A 20,084-nucleotide genomic window follows, 5' to 3' on the forward strand; every position below is an offset into this window, starting at 1 on the left:
CTTTTATCCCGTGTCTCAGTCCTTCTACCTCCTCAGTGATCACCCCCATTAAAACTGGCCTGGACCTGCTTCTGCACTCTAAAAATGCTGCAAAGTATACTCAGGAATGGAACTCAGGTTGATGTAACATACATATTTCTATTTTTACCTGTAGTACCACTTATTAATCTAGATTATTTTGGTGTGAGTTGCCGAGTGTTGGAGATATTGGCCGCAGAGATGTCTGCCTTCTCTCAAATGTAATGGACCTTGATGACACTCAGCCCATGATGCAAAAGAGTCAAACACATACATCTGAAAAATTCAACAGCAATGTCCCTTTCCAGAAATCATGACCTGGTTACTCAAGATAATCCACAGACCTTGTTGTGAGCAGTTTCATTTAGGAACTAATTTTTTTCTACTGAACTACACTCACCAATTGTATCACTGTGCAGAAGGAAGTGTGCATCTACTCATAGACTAATGGCGTCCTCCTCGTCTAAAGGCCATTGCACACTGAGTCAATTTTTTTCATCCTAAATTGTCACACATCTAAAAATAAATATGACTTTATGTTGTGTCAATCGCATTTGCACACTGACTCCGAAACTTTCGTCTGTCATTTAACTTTTTGAAACGGGATCGATTTTCTGCATTTTTTTTGACGGGATGCGAACACCGCTCTCTCAGGTCACGCGCCTACCAGCCACCCCGCTCAGAGTTTCACCGCCTTAACTTTCATTCTTGTCCTGCTGTGTTTCCCCTGACACCACTGGGTGTCTTTAAACTATAACGGCAACAAACCACATATCGTGCCAACCGTTTTTTGTTGGTTTCTGATGCTGCAAGTCAATACCCAAGCGCCAGATTTCGACCACTTCAGAGAAAGACCGGGCTCGCTAGATAGGCAACCCCAGTGGAGAGAGGCAAGGGAGGAAATGCATCTATTCTTTTTGTCACATATTGAAAATTTTCACAGCGAATAAAACAATAAAACACATCATAATAAGTGTGCAAGGTTTCTGTACGTAACAATTTCTTTTGTATGACGGATTAAAAAACGCATCAGAAAAAAAGGGACTCAGTGTGCAAAGGCCTTAAGCAGTAATGTTAGAGAGCTCAGTGGTGCTAGGTGAGCGAGCTGTAGATGCACACTTCCTTCTGTGTGGCAGTATGGTTAGCAGGTGTAGTTGAATCGAAAAAAAAAAAAAAAAGTAGTTCCGTTGATTGCAGAAAGAGAAAATAAAGCAGACAGATATCCAAGTGTCAACAATAACAACTTTATTATCTTCTTTTTTTCATTATTGTGTCTTTGTCATTTAAAGACAATGTTATACAAGTATAAATAAAGGGAGAAAATACACAATTTAAAAAAAAAAAAGAAAAAAAAGAAGCAAAACCTCAGTTGAATCCACAATCACACCTGAATACACCTGCGTGTATTTGGGGAGTAAGAGTAATAGTCAAGGCAGGTCAGTCACCTTTGACCTCCTCTACCAGGCCGCTGTTGTGATGTGTCTATTAACCTTCATCATCGCACAGATTGTTAACGTCATCATCGTCTCACAACAAAGCCGTGAGTCACAGTCCGAGGAGAAGCAGGGTTCAGTTTAGACAAGGCAAAAAAACTCTCCCCAATATCATTAGTTAACGTCTGCCTCAAACTGAGCAGCATCGAATGAGGAGGAGGTGTGTGCTGCGTGCACACACACCAAGCTCATTATGCATACAAACAGTATGAAAACACCAACGTAACAATAATGGCACCCATGAGAAGGTAGAAGTCAGAACAGAAAAGCTTAAAAATCAAAGCTAAAAAAGAAAAATCACACCATAGTGAGTTAAGATGAAATGAGAGAACTAATGAGAGTGGGTTTACATGAGACCCTCTGAGATAGGGAAGGCAGATGAAGAGGTTGTTTGAGTCTACAGTACGCTCTCCACACACACTTTGGTTGGTTATTCCCTTTCTGCATGAGGCCGACAGCCACCAGCTAACACAGCCACACCTCACTGCAATATTGCTACAGCTGTCCAGTACCGTACACGCCCTTGCTGGGCCACCTTCAGTAGGCAAGTCACCATCAAGTACTGAGGTCACGTTATTTGGAAATGCACTGATTAAAACGTATGATGAGCTCTCTGTTATCATTCAAAATATAACACGTATTCTCAAATATAAAATCTAAACATAATATATTAATCTCTAGTAAAGTCTTCAAATCGATCGCTGAGAAAGGAAATCACAGACTAAATTTCCGTTTGTACAATTTCTTCACCGCCGTTCAGCAGTGATGTCACGACTGTGTATGATGATATAGAGTTTACTGTACAGTTTGCTAGATAACATAAAAGAAATATGTTGCTGCAACAGTGTCTGTCGTGACATGTGACACACGTGATATGAGTTTAAGTGAACACATCAACAGCTCGTATCTTTGTACGCACTCAAAGATGTCTGTGTGAGGAAGTGTAATTAGCAGAGGTGGGACCAAGTCAGTGTTTGGCAAGTCACAGTAAGTTTCAAGTCTTCGCACTCAAGTCAAGAGTCAAGTCCTAAGTCAAGGCCCGAATCAAGACAGGCAAGTCCCATGTTGAGTCTCAAGTCAAGATGGGCAAGTCCCAAGACAAGTCTCAAGTCAAGATGGGCAAGTTCCAACACAAGTCTCAAGTCAAGACAGGCAAGTCTCAAGTCAAGACAGGCAAGTCCTGGGTCAAGGCCCGAGTCAAGACAAATAAGTTCCAAGCTGAGTCTCAAGTCAAGACAATCAAGTCCAGAGTCAAAGCGCAAGTCAAGACAGGCAAGTTCCAAATCAAGGCCCGAATCAAGACAAGCAAGTCCCGAGTTGAGTAAAAAGTCAAGACAACCTAATCCAGAGTCAAGTCCCAAGTCAAGACAGGGAAGTCCAAAGTCAAGGCCTGAGTCAAGACAAGCAAGTGTCAACTCAAGACAAGGCTCAAATCAAGACAAGCAAGTCAAAAGTCAAGGCCCAAATCAAGACAGGCAAGTCCCATTTAAAGTCCCAAGTCAAGACAGGCAAGTCCCAAGTCAAGGCAGGCATGTCTCGAGTCAAGACAGGCAAGTCCTGAGTCAAGTCTCAAATCAGGACAGGCAAATCCCAAATCAAGTCAGGCAAGTCTCAAGTCAAAACAGGCAAGTCTCAATTCCTAAACAAATCATAATGCTCTTTATACCAAATGTAATGTAATTTTAACAACAAAGTGATAATATGTTATAAGTATCGTGAATGCTTTTCAAAATTTGTAATTTGTTGAAAGTTGTTGCATCTCTCTCTGTAATTTTCAACCCGCACATTTTGCATATTGAAATTCATTTTTTTTTTGTTATCCACCGCATAGTTTTTGTACATGAACATTATCTTTGGTATCATTTTTTCCTTTTACGAACTGGTGCTCAGTCACATAACGCTAGTTCCTCATAATTCTCATTCCTCCGCAACTTGATTGGATGCTGTTGGATCGGTTTCTATAAAGTGGATCTTGTGAATTAGGTGTCATCTTACTGGGAATGAACAGAGTTAATGTTAGTTGATTCAGAAAATGAAGGGAAATTAATTGATTCATGGTGCACTTTAACAAGTGTTAAGTAGTTTCAAGTCAAAAGGCTCAAGTCCAAGTGAAGTCACAAGTCATTTGCAAGCCTTGTTTGATTTTGTCAGGTGGGGTCTAAAGCCATCAAATTTGTGACTCAAGTCCTTCTCGAATTGAAGTCATGTGACTCGAGTCCTTCTGAAATCCAAGTCAGGTGACTCGAGTCCACACCTCTGGTAATCAGAGAAATTAGAGGAATAGTAAGACATTTTGGGAAATACGCTTATTTGCTTTTTTGCCAAAAGTTACATGTGAAGACTGAGAGAAGTATCAGTCCTCTCATCTAACTTTTGGCACAAAAAACACAAAATAAAACAAAACAAATGTCAATAAGTGTATTTCCAGAAGTGTTGAATTATTCTTTCAGCATGTCATTCTGGATCAAACTGTGCTCAGGACCACCACAAATCAAAAAAACATTAAAACCTTTGATGTAAATGGATAAAAGAAGCATATTTTGTGCAAAAAAAAGCATCAATCATCATTCATTTCATTAACAAATCATTAATTCACAAATAAAGCGTCTCACATTTTATATTTTACCAGATCATCTTCTATTCTATGTGAATTCATGTATTTTCCAGTGCATTTTATACATCTTTATAGCCCGCACATCAGAGGAACTCCTAGATGTGTTGATCTATGAAATCATCACTGAACCACGGTTACTAATGTGCTAGTATTAAGGACTCTATAAAAAATATTTTCAGTGTGTTAGAACAGTTTTTTGGGAATATAAAACAAGAAATCTGCAGCCAAATTGAGGGTGCCTCAGAGCTAACATCCATCTTTGCAGAATCAATCTGGATTAAAAGATAAAATTACAGCAAATCCTTCAGGCCCATTCAGTCAATTTGTTTTCAGATTTGAACTGTACTGTACAGATAACTTAATACTCAGGTTAGTATAATTATTCTTCATTTTACAATATCATTCTTTTATCACAAAATATTCACACAAAGAGACCAGATGGTAGATACAATACCTCCAGCCTTAAATTCTACATTCCTAACAATAATTACAAAAAAATACTAACTTCAAAACTCTTGTCTCCGTAGACGTGTAGTGCACAGGTCGGGGGACTCTTTCCCTTGTTCAGTCAATTAAAGGCAAAAGACTGAGGGATACCTTCATGAGCTGATCCCAGATCAGCATGTCCACAAACACTGAGTGAAAGGACTACATTTGAGTTGCGATGAGGCTGGAGCGGCAGCTGGGGGGGTCGTCTGTGGCTGACTGCTCAGAGGTATGCTACAGGAACCAGCCCTGTCTGCTTCTATAACCTTTGACCTCCTGTCAGTTGAGGCCACTCCGGACTCCTCAGAGAAACCGCTCCAGTCACACACACTGTAGTCCTCCTCCTGGAAACATCTGAGCTACAAACCAGTGACTGATGGCGGCTGTGGAACTAGTGAAAACCAATATGTTCCTGTATGTTCTGGGTGGTGATCGCTGCATGTCTCAGTGCTTTGGGGCAGACTTAATACTCTGTATGATCACTGAGAATGATGTCGCTGAAAATGGTCACCAAGGATACGGTATGTGTTGCTATGGGAGAGCACCAGAGGACAAGGTCAAGTACGTGTACAGAGTGAAACTTTCTCAACATCAACACAGAGATATGTACTAACCTATGATCTACCACAGTGAAAAGTGCTTATTCAGTTGATGGAGATTAGAGTGATATGGATGTTCGGTGTGTTACTGCTGAAACTGCACTGTTACAACTAAAGGACTCGCTACGGCAGAATCTTACTAATCAGAATCACAAATGGGAGATGTCTGAAGCATGTTTAGATGACTAAAATGCATCGAAGCATAGAGGCAATTCATGTTGAAAATATGAAATGAGCATAATAAATAAGCAGTCATATTATCTCTACATGGACTCTAGTCTAATTGATCACTTAACAGACTGCGTCATCTGGAGAGATACTCCAAACATTCACACCAAATAAAATATATTTCTGCACAGCTGCATATATCTTCAGTTCTGACAAACCAGCCTCGGCTGTATAAGAGAGGAATTATTTGCCCAATCAAATATTAATGGTTTGTTATGGAGACCACAAGTGTGAATAAATAATTAAGACATTATGCAGTTAATAATCATGTAAGTATAAACAGACAAAATGGATAATATAACCATAAAATTGTGAAATAATCCAATACATGACACTGTGTGACATTATTTTCAAACTATGTGTTCCTTGTTTGTTGCTTACTTTGTTTTGTTTTGACAAGTAACAATTCAGTTTTTGAATTAATTTTAAATAGGGAAGGACTTGCGAAAAAAGCCATTCAGGCTTCCCTTCTTTCCAACACTGAAATTACTTCTATTGTGTATATTATTTGTGCAAATAAATAAACTAAAATACATTTTTAAAACACAGCTCGAGATTATGAATTGTTATTTCCTGCTGCTTATTGTCATGATGAGAGAATTAATTGAGGGCCAGTTATATTTCTTTCCTGCAGTTTTTGTTTCACAATGTAATTTTTCACCAGCTGTTTGACTTCATCACGCCTCTTTGCCTGTTAGCTCAATCAGAAAGAATACTTTCCTTTTTCACATACCTGACTCTACCTGACTCTGACTCTGTGTAGGCAAAATAAAATACAATAATAATGTATATTAATAGTAATAAAACTGCAGACTTAAATAAAAGTGAATTGATATAAACAAAAAATAAGCAGCATGAAATAACATTTCATTCGTTATAAGGTGCTTAATATATAAAATCTATTGGATTGTTCAACACAGTCTTGGTTATGTTGCCTGTAGTTGTTTATAGAAATGTTTTTGCTTCAGAATGTCTCATTTATTGAATTAATCTCAACCACTTTGGGTCTGCATAATTGATAAAAAAATCTAATAGAAAAAATAATGAGCACTTGAAATAATTCCTGTGAAGAAAAAGGGGGGAACTGATTTAAGATTCATAATGTAGGTCTGGCATAATCTCAATTGTGCTGAATAAAACGGAGGATGAGGACACTTTTCTTGTAACCCCTGAAAATACTGACATGTCTATCCACAACCCAGTTGCCAGAATAAAATATTGGCACTGTTTGTTTCTGCAAACCACAGATATGTGGTCCATTTGTTTTTATATGTATCATCTCAGTGTTTCTGATTACATGTGTATAAGCTGACTTTGTCATTGCGAGGTGGAGGGGATAGTGACACTTAGGCGAGACAGCTTCCAAGCTGCAGACCACTGTTCGAGACCAGTAAACAACAAAAGGGAATGTTTTTAACTAGATATCTTGGCATTTCCAGTAGCTACACATGATCGTACCCTAACCATATCCAAGTGGTTTTTGTGGCTAAACAAAACAACCATAAACTGTATAATAAAGGCAGATGGCATGACAGCTCCCAAAAAATGAAGCCAAAACATCTCAATTGCCCGCTGGTGGCTGGCTGCAGTACAGGTCATAAACCCTGCCCCTTCCATGTAAGCAGGTGGGACATGAGCCAAACTTGTGATGATGTTTTCTATCATTTAAGGTAGTTCTCATCACACTGATGTATGTGCAAGTGTTTTTTTCTCGATTAAGTTTGGTTTAAATTTGTTATTTGATGCTATAAAAAAGAGATTTGACGTCATGATTGACAGCTATGTGAGCCAATCGGAGTGCTTGCGATCAATGGCGTGGCTCACGACTGGTTGGACAGGTGCAGACTCTGGCTCCAAATGATGTCACCAGCACAACACAGCAGTGGCCGTACATGGGATATTTTGGCTCTATTTTTGTACAGTGGGAGTAAATGGTGAGTCCTTGTTCATCTTTATATACAGTCTATGATAATCACATGTTAACCACAGCACTGTTGGAACATAAAGTTTCAACATGTCCACGACATAATGGTGTACAAATGTAACGTATTTGTGGTTTGCAGAAACGTACAATCCCAATATTTTTATTCAATACGGGTGTGTTTCTATTTGCCTGTGGATGATTTTCTTCCTGTTAGTTGTCAGATAATCGTGAGCTGCATTGATGTGGGTTTCAGTCCAATCGGTAAAAACTCTTAAATGGGGTGAACGCAGAAAAGTGCATTGTGAGTAAGATTTATGGAGCACCTGATTTCAGGAGTGTGCAGGTGCCTTTATTGTGGCGGTGTTAGCACTAACCAACACCACCTCACATCCACACATTATCTCACTGCTGTTTCAGTATAGTGTCAAAGACTCTCGCTTCTTTTCCCCCATAGTAAAAACAGATTGAGAGTGTACATTTGGAGGTAATCTGAGAGTGTGTGAAACATACACATTCTCATGCTCACTAGAGGTCCACATGGTGCTCATAAGCCAGCTATGCCGCATTGCTGAAGGACCGGAGGCAGAGCAGATCCCTGTCCAATGAGGTTAGGAGTGATCCAGGCTGAGCTCCGGGGTTAGAAGATGTCAGGACACATGCTCCAGTCCTGCCTCTCCTTTGACTCCCAGTAACCTCCCTTGTACACAAAGTTTGTCTCTCCAGTGACTGAGTCCCTCCTCTGGTGAAACCACAACGGCTGGTAGCCTTCGTATTCTTTGCCTGTGGGAGGAAGTGCAGGTGTTACTCAGTTGGCATCAGTTAAATCGCGCTCTAGTGGAGAAGCCACACTTGCAAGCAATTCACTGAGTGATCAATTTGCCTTCATACATATGCAAGTACTGTGGAAGGAATCAATCGCTGTGCACTAAATTTGGAATAGCTCCAAATGTGAGTCGTGCTCGTGTAACGGTGAACTCAAAAGCATCAAATGAGCTCAATGTGTGCGATGCAAAAACCTTGATCGTTCACAGTGAAGGGGAAAATTATAATCACACTTTTGGAAGTACCTGAACTGTATAATCAATCTGTGTACTCAATACAGAAACACACTCAAAAGAGAAAGGAATTGCAGCTCAGCAATCAGTTCATGTTACTGTTCTCTTTGTAAAAATATAGTGTCAATTTAACTCAGATGAACAAAGCATAAAGTTTATTGTTGTACCAGAAAAGTGCCCACCAGCATTAGAGGATGACGATGCAGTGCAAATTAATGACTTGCAAATGTGGCTTCACCGTATATTCAGAATACTTTGGAGCTGTATCTGTTATTTCATGTAACATATTATCTCTAAATGAAAATGTCACATGTATTGCAGGAAAAAATCGTCATTTTTCCTGGGTCGTTTTCTGGAGGAGTTGACATGAAAGGGGGGTATCATGCAGTTCCCACACAGAGGCAGACCACACAGAGGACACACGGAGGATGAGGGGTGTGTGAGCGTGTGTGTGTGGGAGTGATGCACAACAGAGGGGCACAGGGCAACCCCCACTCACCAGAGTCATAATCACACTCTGACCACCAATAGAGGGAGGAAAAGAAAGACAAGTCATGGGTACATCGAATACAAACCTAGCCTACGCACAACACACACACACAGGAATGCCACCAGGATGAACCGTCTCTGCTGAGTTCTCTGTAAAGTTCAGGCCGGCTACTATTACACGTGATCTTTTGTGTTAAGTGCTGCTGACCTGCAGAAACTGTTGTACATACTGGGATGAGTACTACTACTTAAATGCTAGCCATTAAGATTGGAGATCTTAAGAAATTACCCGAACTAATGTAAGAAATCCTTTTTATAACTTAACAGCTACTACGTACTTATCATTTTGTGTAATGCTTTTGTTTGAGGGCGGTCTTGGCTGATTGTCACAGTAATTGTAATTTAATTATGTAGCGTTGTTACATGCAACCATTAACTTCCCAACACTGCCTGCTCTAAAGCATAATCCTTACCTGACAGAATTTCAGCTCTGTGATTGGGTGATTTTTTTAACCGAAATGTTCCTTAGGTTAACTTCTATCCTTGTGTTTATGAACATCACCTTTACGTTTAGCTTTTTTAATAATCATTTTCTAAATCTGCTGCTTATTTTTTGTACTACTTTGTGCTCCAATTGTTACCTAACATTGTCAAAGCAGAAAATAACTGGCAGTTTTACTACAGGAAGGCTTTCTTTATGATCCCTGCTTGTCTCTGTCATTTACTCAGCACCTCTTACACACAACACACTTCATGTTCTCCTTTTCGTACCTTCATCCAGAGCATCTGAGGCCTCCGCTTCCCTCCTCCTTCTCACAGCTCTTTGTTTCTCCTCTAGCCTCTGTTTCTCTGAGTTTGCCTCGTCCCATCGCCCCTCCTCCATCAGCCTCTGGTCGGGTCTCAAACGACTGTCGGTCAGTCCCACTCCATCCTCCTGCTCGTTCAGGGTCAGTGCCAGTGCTGAGAAGTAGTACATGTTCTCAGCATTCTCCCTGAGAGAGCGAGAGGACATTGACAGGAGTCACACAGTGTAATGCTGTATAATCAATGATACTGGCTCAGCATTGCAGCAACTACTCATATATTGCAATGTTCTGCCTCATGAGGCTGATGAGACGTACGGGAGAGGGTATTTCTTCCACAGCAGTTTGGGCGACAATGTCTGATAGACCGTCTTCTGCTTGCCCTCTGATCCACTGCCCCCTCGGCTGCTCTGAACGATCTTGGCACTCTCAATTTTATCATCCCATGTACCAGAGAGGATGTAGTGAGCCTGGCCTCCACTGTCTGCCACCACACCAGTCACCTGGAAATAACAATAGAGAAAAATAAGAATAAGGAAAACAAAGCTCCATGTCCTTTCCTCCTAATGTTAAGCACTTAGATGCTCAGTCCCAAATCAGTCACTACCAATGCAGGCAGCATCGTGCCCCATTTTTAGATAACTGGTATGACTCCAAAGGAGGTTACCTCACTGCAATGTGACCTCATACCGTGAACTTCTTCTATATCACACTACTGTACAGTATGTACTAATATATATGTGGGTACTGTCCAGCAGGAGGCAGCATCGCACATATTAACCCCTCATCATATGACGTCATGCCAAGGTCGGGCACATAAGCATGAAGGAGGCATTTACCTTCCGAGGAATGTCCCTGGAGAAATAACTGTAGGGAGAGAACTTGAGTTGGCAGGTCTCCTTGGTCCTGTGATTCACAATCTCAATGTCCCCCGACTGTACAAACACAGACATAGTGAGAGAGACAAACACAGAGAGAATGATAGTATATCAGCGCTGTTTACAGCAGAGACAGACACGTATCCTGACCATATACTAATCTCAACCCAATCTGATGTTGAAGAGAAATACTTTTTTAAACCAAGTTTCAGGTGCTTCAAAGTAACAATGTGGAGTTTTTGACAACTAGTGGTGCTATAGAGCAATATTTTAATGAGCAGGTGTTCATATTGTTTGAGTGGATGCCTGCACTGGGGGTGGCGTGATAAACATTTCTGGCCACTCCTGAGGGCCATACCTTTTAATTTTCATACTTAAAGCTGGAGTGCAGAACGTTTGTCTCCCTCCTCTGACAGTAAGAGTAATAATATAAACACTGTTGATGCATTACAACATGTACAGGTGAGCTTGCATCATCTCCCCCGCCCCATGGACCGCTCTTTTTTTTTTTTTTTTTTTTTTTTTACATCAGTCCTTCCTCTTTTTTATCCGGTGCATACATTCAAGAACTTTTCCTGGATGTTTCTTAGGATTTTACGCCACAGCTTACACCATACTACTTGTCTCTGTCTCCACCCTTCCTTTTTTTTTAACATTTATTTCAAAGTATTAACATACACAGTATCAGAAGAAAAAACAGAATCACACACATACAAATAAAGCATTGAGGAAAGAAAATTAAAAGCAGAGAAAGACAAAGAAAACAAAACAAATCTAATGTAAAATCAATACATGAATCTTCCCCCCCTTTAGCTGGGTGATATTAAATGCATCACTTCTTGTGCACCCGCGTGGGAAAGTCGCCACAAACTACCAACACTAAAACTCTAGTGTACTGTAAAATAAACAAAGCTTTCCCTGGTGGCAATCGGCTGAGTCAGCATTGTGTGAACTCACTTGACAATGGCTTGAATGTAGCAGACGTCCATTTACATGTTAAAGTTTTGCACTCCAGCTTTAACCTGTGACACACGTTCTTTTCGTTTGTGGTATCCAACAGCCATAACATTAAAATCTCATGCTGTCACATGCTGTAATCCTAGTTCAATGATAATATGCCCAGGCTGTACAGATCAACCTTTCTGGCCTCACTTGCTGTGCTCCTGACAGCACTGTCTGCTGTTGCACTAGCTGGCAGTAGAGAAGGAAAGAGCTGAATAGTTTCTCTAGCTTGCTGTGGAGTTATTTGGCTGACCCCGTTCTGCACCAGAGGGCAGCAGAGTGGCACAGTGATGCATGGGGGCGTTAGGACAAGGCAAAAGTATTGTATGGAGAAAGCAAAGAAATAAAAAGTGTGAATATTAGTGAAACTTTTTTCTTGGTGCATGAGCTGAAGAGAGGAATTTGTATCAGCGCAGAGGTGGTTTTGTTTTTGCAAGAGTAGTGTCTTAAACTAAATATGCCGACAGCCAAAACAACAGCTTATTTCTTTGTGTATTTTGACACTTTTGAGGCTACAGTACAATGTATCCCAAGCAGGATCCCAAAAGAAGACCACAATCCAAGGTAATCACATTATGTAAACAACGAGGATTTCATTATAAAAAATGCTTTGCAAGTTTTTCATAAGGTAGGAATTACAATCTTATATTTATAGTGTTTTGGTGCCAAATGCTGAATGTACACAAAGCTCCACACCTTTGATTACATACATCAGCATGAACACTGCCAAAGAAAAGCCATGAACATCCAGGAAATGTTGGATATTTGCAAACTATTCAATATTATTTACTTATTATGCTTTCGTTAAATAAGTCAGAGCTGATATTCCTGTAGTAGTGTGTGGCCAAGATGTCTAATTATTCCACATACCAATGTGCCTCTGATGTTCTGATCTTTAGGCCTTCTTTCAAGGTTACACACACACACACAAATTGAGACGACACACAACACAACTGGAAAAAGGAAAAAAAAAAGTGGGGAAAAAACAAGAATTCTTTTTCTCAACAAGGCGACACCATTCTGTACAGACAGACAGACAGACATGCAGATGTGAAGCCCACCCCTCCCCCTCACATAACTGGGCCATCTCACAGAAAGAAGAATCTGTTATTTTAGGGTGTTATTAGAGATCAAAGCTGAAGATAAATCCCTAGAGATTGTGAAGCTCCTTATCCATGTGCTGTAAGGCTTTGATTCCCTTCTTCACAGTGCTCTGCTCTGCTGGTCTGTACCACACACTACTACACGGCAGAGGAAAACAGGCTACTCTGGAGGGTCAGAGGCCCTAGGGCAGGGCTGTGGGTTTGAAGCTGTCGAAGAGAGGTGTTCACAAACAGACCTGGTCAATCCACAGCTTGCCCACAATGATGTTGTGCACCGTGGAGGTGACCTTTCTCCACACGTAGTGGTTCCCGCTGGCGTGAAAGTGCAGGTGAATGGCACCTGGGGAGGGACAGGGAGGAAAGAGGAAAGAAACATCACAGCTGCTCTGTAAGTAATCTTCAATCACAGACCTGAAAGTGATGTGTTAGATTGTGTTGTGTGTAAGTGTTTGATTGTAGGTTTCCCTTTCATGATTGTCATAATGGTCAGTTCTACCTGCAGCAGCTGAAAAACATATCATCTAGCACATGTAATCCCCTGTACGCAGACCTAACCCTGGAAGATTGATAACATGAATTTGAACACAAAAAGCTTTCCACTTAAGATTTTTTTTCTCAACATGGCACCTCACAGCAGGCGTATCATGGGAAGGGAGAGAAGTCAGATAAATACCACTGCAACTCTTGGCTGGACCTACATCTATCAAATCTTTCATTTATCTGAGCCAACAGACCCCTGCTCTCTGCTGTCCCGGTGCAATAAAGAGCTCCCTTTATACCTATACTTTATGTATGTGTCAAAAGGGTCATAAACCTCTCCTAATTCATTCTCACACCCTTTCTTTTGGCTTTAGGCTGTGCGGAGGCAGCGCAGTCGTCTACTATTCTCCAGTGGGGTGTGGAGTCCTTCTTGAGTAAACTCTGCTGGTGTGGTTGTTAAATTTGCATGATTGAACCTTTTTGTACTCATATAGTTTGTTTGCTTCCCCACTGAATATGAAATATCTTACCCAGAGGCATTATAGAGAGGTATTTGCCACGGAACTTGCTGGCGATGGTGATTTCCTGCCACAGGGTCCAGCCTCGCTGGGAAATCACATGATGTGCAGCTGCAGGGGGGTGATGGCTCACCTTAGGAGAAAGATAAAGGTTAAGTATATTCATATAAGCACGGGCTGACCCTGTGTACCTTATGCACATCAGTGAGTGTGTAAGCAAAAACTCCCTGTGTCCATGTTACCTGCTCACAAAGCGAGCGGTAGCCAAACTCCTCCCGCCGGTCAAGCTCATAAGTCTCGCCTAAGAGGGGGTTGAAGGGCTTGGCTGTACGGTGCACCGTGGTGGAGTAGGATGAGACAGAGAAGGCAGCGACCAGGCACATCTGCTCCAGGGAGGAGTCACAGCGCGCCGCCTTGTCCAGAAGCTCATGATACTCCAGGTCCTCGGTGAGACGCTGCAGCATCGACAGGGGCTCGTTGAAGTTTACCTGAATGGGCGGATCAAGACGTCATGACACGCACACATTTATGTCAACCAGTCAGCTAGAAGGAAAGCCATGACTCATACACTCACAGGCATGGGAATTTTGGAGAGCTCCTTGCCGATGCAGTTCTTCATGATGCTCCACAAATTGAGAGAGTAGTTGGGCTTGTCTGGGACACGAGTCCGCCTCTGTCTGCGGGGCTGCAGCTCCTTCCCTGACACATCATTACAGCTGGGAGACATCTGGGATTAGGTGGAAAGGGAAAGGTTGGAGGATGAGATGGTTGTCTTTTAACTTTGTGTGGAGAGAATATTCAATTTTGAGAAATAGTTTCAGCTTCACGGACAGCTTGGCAGCACATCACCCTGTGCAGACAGAATGACAGAGCGAGTGAGAGACAGGAGGAGAGGGAACAGAGGAGGCAGATGTGTGATAGAGAGACAAAGAAGCAAGGGAGAGTTGAGGGGAGAGAAGTGCAGATGTTTGACTGGTAATTAACATTTAGTGGAATGAAATAGCTGTGTATCTTTGGCACCACAGGGGTGACAGCGACACTGCATGACACACATTGATAAAGGCTGCGTGTGTGTGTGCGTGAGCATGGGATGACTGCAGGGTAGGATAGTGGGACTGTGAGCACAGCAAGTGAAGACGGTTATATAAATAAATCAATGAGCTGTGATCTTTCCAGCGGCACACATTAATCTGTATTAAGATTACAAAATTCAGCAGTGTCCACAAATGTCAGTCCTATTAGTCAGACTAGTTAGGACAACAGTCACTTACATGGTCGTCCTGGTTCCAGTCACTGGGCTGACCTCCGCTCGCTCCACTCAAATTACTCTGGGATCGCCTGGAAGAAAATGAACAGCTTTTCTACAACGAGCAGTGGACATATAAACACACTCAATGTCCCTCTCTTTCTATTTTGCCACTCGCACACACACAACAAAACACAATACACACAAGGGAGTAAACAGATTGGTGGGTATTATAGATGAATGCTGTGTAACCGTTACCATCATTCTTAATGGGGCTACTGGAGTTGAGGGATATGTTGCTAGAGATGAGCCATAACAATGATGAGAAAAAGAACACTAAAGGTACTCGAGACATTTTTTAAAAAGTAAAGAAAGAAAGCACAAGCTCTGCAGAAAGAAGTACAGTTGCCTGCAAGAGACTGACGCGATGCAGCAAACAAATACGCCATAAAAATGTACTGAGAGAGCAAAAGCAGAAACAGAAATTGGTTTATTTTGCTGCAGGAGAGCAGACAGGGATGAGAGTCTTGTGTCATTTTTTTCTGTATCACTCAGAGTCAGCTCATCTAACAAAATCCAAGAGTGAAGGGCACACTGCTCTGTAATTTGTGTGTGTAGGTTAATTGGCCCATCATGAGCCATCATCGGACGCTTGTTCAGCTGTCAGCCAGAGTCAAATTCACTATTATGACAAATTAGAGTATCCACAGAGTGATTGTACATGTGCAGACTAAATATTAAAACTCAATCTCTATATCTGTCTTTCAACTGTCCTGTTGTTTGGGTAAATTTAGAAAACAAAAAGGATCCCTGTGTGTGACTGACCTGTGCTGTGTGTTCTCAGTGGCAGTCACTGTGATAAATGCAGGGGAATCCTCCATGGCATCAAAGTACTCAGTATCTTCATCTTCATCACTCGCTTCTTCTTTGTGCAGCCTCTCACTCCCTCCTGTCAGGACATATATACTTATGAGTAAATGCAAACAGCATCCAAAACAGCAGAGCCATCACATGGTGGTGAGTTTGTATTCTACAGAGTTCAGGAAAGAGCAGCGTATAATCACATACCCATGGCGATTAATCAAGGAATAATCAGCTTAGTAAAATTGGCAATGTTCCTGCTGGTTAACTACTCTGAATGATGTGAGCTCCTCAGGGTGTGCTTCTAATATTCAGTATCTAACATTCAATAATCACAGTACTTCTAATGAAAAGTGATTCTACTAAAAATAATGGTAAACTATGACCTTCAATTATTAAACAACCGCCAGTATGAACAAAAAGTACTGTTTTTTTTGTTTTTGTTACATAACAGGTTTTCATCATATTCTCTATTTAATACTACTTTGCTGTGCTCAGGGCATATATGGGCATGTAGCCCAACGGCACTCAGGTCAGGTCGGGGCTTTGTAAAAAGGTAGCGACCAGGCGCCAGACCAGAAGCAGTAGGCAACTTAAACAACTTGTTTACTGTTAAGAAAAGATAACCTTCAAGTTTAAAGGAAACCAAAGTTGACTGTTGGTAGGAGAAGGAACTCGAACTCTATGGTTTTGTTTGGGGGTTAGGTTTCGCTTTTTTGGTATTTTGGGGGGCATTAAAGACAGACAGCAGAGAGAGATGACAGGAGACACAAACTGGGGATGTTAGGGTTTATGGACAGCATCTTGAAGACAACCTATGCCCATTTTCAAAATTCACACATGTTGATCCTACGATCTCAGACAGTTCAAAAATAGTAGTAACACGAACAACACTCTCCAAAATTCAAACACTAGAGTGCTATAACTCAAATATCTGATGTCATCAAGTATAAAGTCTGGAACTGCTTCACAATGAATTGGGAAAGATGTCCTAGATGACACTGAGAGCACCCTGGGGAATGATCTGGGTATATGGGTACATTTTCTGTTTCACAGCTGAGAACACTTATAGAATAAAGGTCATTTGGGTATGAGAAAGAAAACAAATATTCTAAATAATAAAACAAAAGTCTGTGGAGCAGCCCCAGACTTCATACTTGATGACATCAAAAGTTTTAGACTTAATCCTCTGGTTTTTGACTTTGAGCGAGAGCAGCTCATGTTCACAAATATTGATTAAACTTTTCTAAGTCAGAGAAATAACATATTGGAATTTTTAATTTAGGTAGTTCCTCTTTAAATCCTAAACCATGGGCACCCCATTCAACAGCTTTAAAAACAAATGCTTGTATGCCTATCCATTGACCATGTCTTTCTTCTGTAACTTAACTTCTGTAAGTTAAAATGACAGAGCTGTGCAGTGTTGCTGTGCTATAAGAAAGTCACACCACTTCCTGTTTTGGTATTGATTAGTGCTGTCATTTTTCTGGGGAGGGCAGTCTGACACTGAAGGTTAAGTCATGGGGTCACTAGAATCAATAGGTTTCTTCCTCTTGGAGGATGGATGTGCACAGCAAATGTTGTAACTGCTTGGTAATTTGTTTTAAAGATGTTGGTTATGGGCAAACGAACAAGAGAATAAACAAATAGAGGGACAGACTGACAGAAGAGACCACACGACCTTCAGTTTCTGGTGAAACTAATTACCATCTCTAAATCACTGATAATCCAAACCTTCTGACATAAGTTACAAAACCCTTCCTCCACATGAGAAGTGTCTGTAATACTGAGCCTGAGGTCACAAATGGCTTTTAGTTGGTACAGTCAGGTCCACACTGAAGCCCACAGGAGTAAGTAACACACAGACACATAGTCAGTCTCACCCTTGTTGGCGGTTGGGGCACTGGGTGTGGTGGAAACAAGCGTGGGTGCTTCTCTCCACGCTCGCTCCAGGCTGTTATGCTGCTTGGCTAGCTGCTCAATGGTCTCCTCTAGGTGGGTACGCTGCTCTCGCTCATACTGCAGCGCCCGCTGCCATCTCCTGCTGTGAGTCTCTGCTAGGTCCAAGAAGTCTCGACATGCCTGGGGGACACACAAACAAGAACATAAACAAACAGACAGCACTTAAAATTTAATTTCCATAATAAACAGTCTGAAAATGGATTTACATCTGCTACAAAAATCTGCTGTTCATCATTCTCAATGAGGTACAACTTACTTTCCACCTGCTACAGTATGACTAAACGCTCAGCTTTTTGGATTTAATGGGGATTTTCAAAATAGAGTGGCTCCTTTGGTTCCTCTTCAAGTCTGAGTTACACCCTCTTAAAAACATTAAAATCATAAAACCTTCAGGAAAGATTCTACCCTTATTTGAGTCAACAGATAATTCTATACTAATAAAAATATTAGGATATATTTTTTCTTGAAAGCTTACAATAAAATTAGAGAGAACACTGGGATGGAAAAAGACATTAGTAACAATCACTGTAATCAAGGTTATTTATCACCATTGTTTCAAGCAGTCATCAATATGTTAATGAGCTGTCTGCAGGGCATTTACTGGGTCTGCCTGCTGCGTCAAATGTGCCTCGGAGTGCAGTGTAAACACAGGAAACCTCAGTGAGTGATGAGCTAGAGGTTAAAACTCTGATTGCAAAGCAGACTATATTTGAGTCCAGCAGGGGGATCATTGTTGCTGCCTTGCTTTTACCGAGAGGTTACTTCAGATCAAATACATATTACATGTCAGCATTTGTCTGACAGCGCTGCCTCGTAGTGTGCTCAAAGGTCAGTGAATCCAAATAACACTGCACAGCTGACAACATGCATGATGAAATGTCACGTGACAGAGTGGGCCTCAGAGGGGGGTTTCTGATAAATCATTTAGAAACTATTTGATCGCAGTCGAGCATTTTTGTAGCATTCTGTGGGGGCTCGTCGTTGTTCTTCGCACAACAGCGAAATAGCACATGATTTCATATGGTGCTCTCAGTATTTGCAGCAAAGGTCTCTCTGGTCCCACCGTCAGAGGAGCTGTTGAGAGTTAACTTGGACCATTTAGTTGTGGCTGCAGGCAGCGAGCCGAAGGGATGAATGTGTCACTCCAATAATCTGTGTTCTCTGGCTGGTGGGAGTGCAATATCACTTTGAGGCAGCAGCGAGAGAAAAAAAGGATGCACTAACACCTGACTCCTTCCTTGATTTGCTTCCAGACAGCAGGATACCTATCTGTCTGATAAAAAAAAGTCCTTTTCAGCCCTTGTCCAAAAGCAGCATATCACTCTCTCTCTCACTCAGGCTATGTCTAAATATATTCAATAGGTGTATCAAGTTTAATCTTACTAAGCAACTAAATTAAAGCTTATTATTTTTTGTACCATTTTACCATAATCATTATTACTTATCCTTTAACTTTATCTAACTCTAACATCATATACATACAGTAATCACCGTATTAGTTAACTGGCTGTCTTGCAAAACATCCTAACTGACATTTCCACATACCTGGCCAACACAGAGAGTGGGGAAACCAGGAACAGAAAAAATACTAATACACTAATAAAATACTAAAATACTAATACAAACTGCGAGCTGAAACTACAACTTAAGATAAACCATGCACAACTATTACAGTGCAATAACATCAATGTTTAATGCTGTACATGTAGCTACTATGACTGTTCACTGATCCTTGCATATTTGTTGCAGTTATTATAAATGTATTTAGCTTGACATGATCTCGAGTAACACTAATTTCTAACTTAATCTATGATATTATTCCAAAAGTCAAGATACCACACCATTATTGACAAGTGTAGAATGATCCTGTGTGTTAAAGCTAGTCAATTAAAAACAATTTTCACTTGTTAAGCCAGATAAAACAATAAATGGAGATGGTTTATGCCCATCTTGTTGCTAATTTTTTTAAAAAGTACCGAGGTTTCAAACATCAACATATAACATTTCAAAATAATATGTATGATAATGGTGCAAGTTAATTATATGTCAATAGCATGGAAATATTATCCATTCTTACCATGTTTGTGGCTTTATGTGTTTTAAAATATGACTCCAATGTCTGGAAAACACGAAATATCTGATAGTATAAACCTCCAATCAAACTCCTACCTCCAGTGGTCTTGAATGAGTGGTGTCTGAAAATCATTGTCTGAGCCTCATTTTAAACGTTAGAAGTACATGTGACGTGGTGGTCCACTTCCTCAGACACAACCATGATATGAAACTCAACACCCACTTAAAAAATAACAGTTCCACTTTTTTATG

General features: G+C 40.9%; 1 protein-coding gene across 4 annotated transcripts in view; it reads right to left on the minus strand.

The window, feature by feature from the left end:
- Positions 1-1,248: 1,248 nt before the first annotated feature.
- The window catches only part of osbp2b (oxysterol binding protein 2b), a 57,290-nt gene continuing 38,454 nt past the window's right edge, over positions 1,249-20,084 (minus strand). For all 4 annotated transcript variants that reach the window (XM_033619394.2, XM_078170729.1, XM_078170727.1 and 1 more), the window contains 11 exons: positions 17,681-17,879; positions 15,762-15,885; positions 14,962-15,028; positions 14,265-14,417; positions 13,933-14,178; positions 13,703-13,823; positions 12,929-13,032; positions 10,549-10,644; positions 10,028-10,212; positions 9,678-9,898; positions 1,249-8,142 (listed from right to left, as the gene is read on the minus strand). In XM_033619394.2, the coding sequence (XP_033475285.1) occupies positions 8,000-8,142; positions 9,678-9,898; positions 10,028-10,212; positions 10,549-10,644; positions 12,929-13,032; positions 13,703-13,823; positions 13,933-14,178; positions 14,265-14,417; positions 14,962-15,028; positions 15,762-15,885; positions 17,681-17,879 (1,659 nt within the window). In that variant the 3' untranslated portion in view covers positions 1,249-7,999. The remainder of the gene's footprint in view (positions 8,143-9,677; positions 9,899-10,027; positions 10,213-10,548; positions 10,645-12,928; positions 13,033-13,702; positions 13,824-13,932; positions 14,179-14,264; positions 14,418-14,961; positions 15,029-15,761; positions 15,886-17,680; positions 17,880-20,084) is intronic.

Source organism: Epinephelus lanceolatus, chromosome 9 (genome assembly GCF_041903045.1).
Source record: "Epinephelus lanceolatus isolate andai-2023 chromosome 9, ASM4190304v1, whole genome shotgun sequence".
NCBI classification, from domain to species: domain Eukaryota; kingdom Metazoa; phylum Chordata; class Actinopteri; order Perciformes; family Serranidae; genus Epinephelus; species Epinephelus lanceolatus.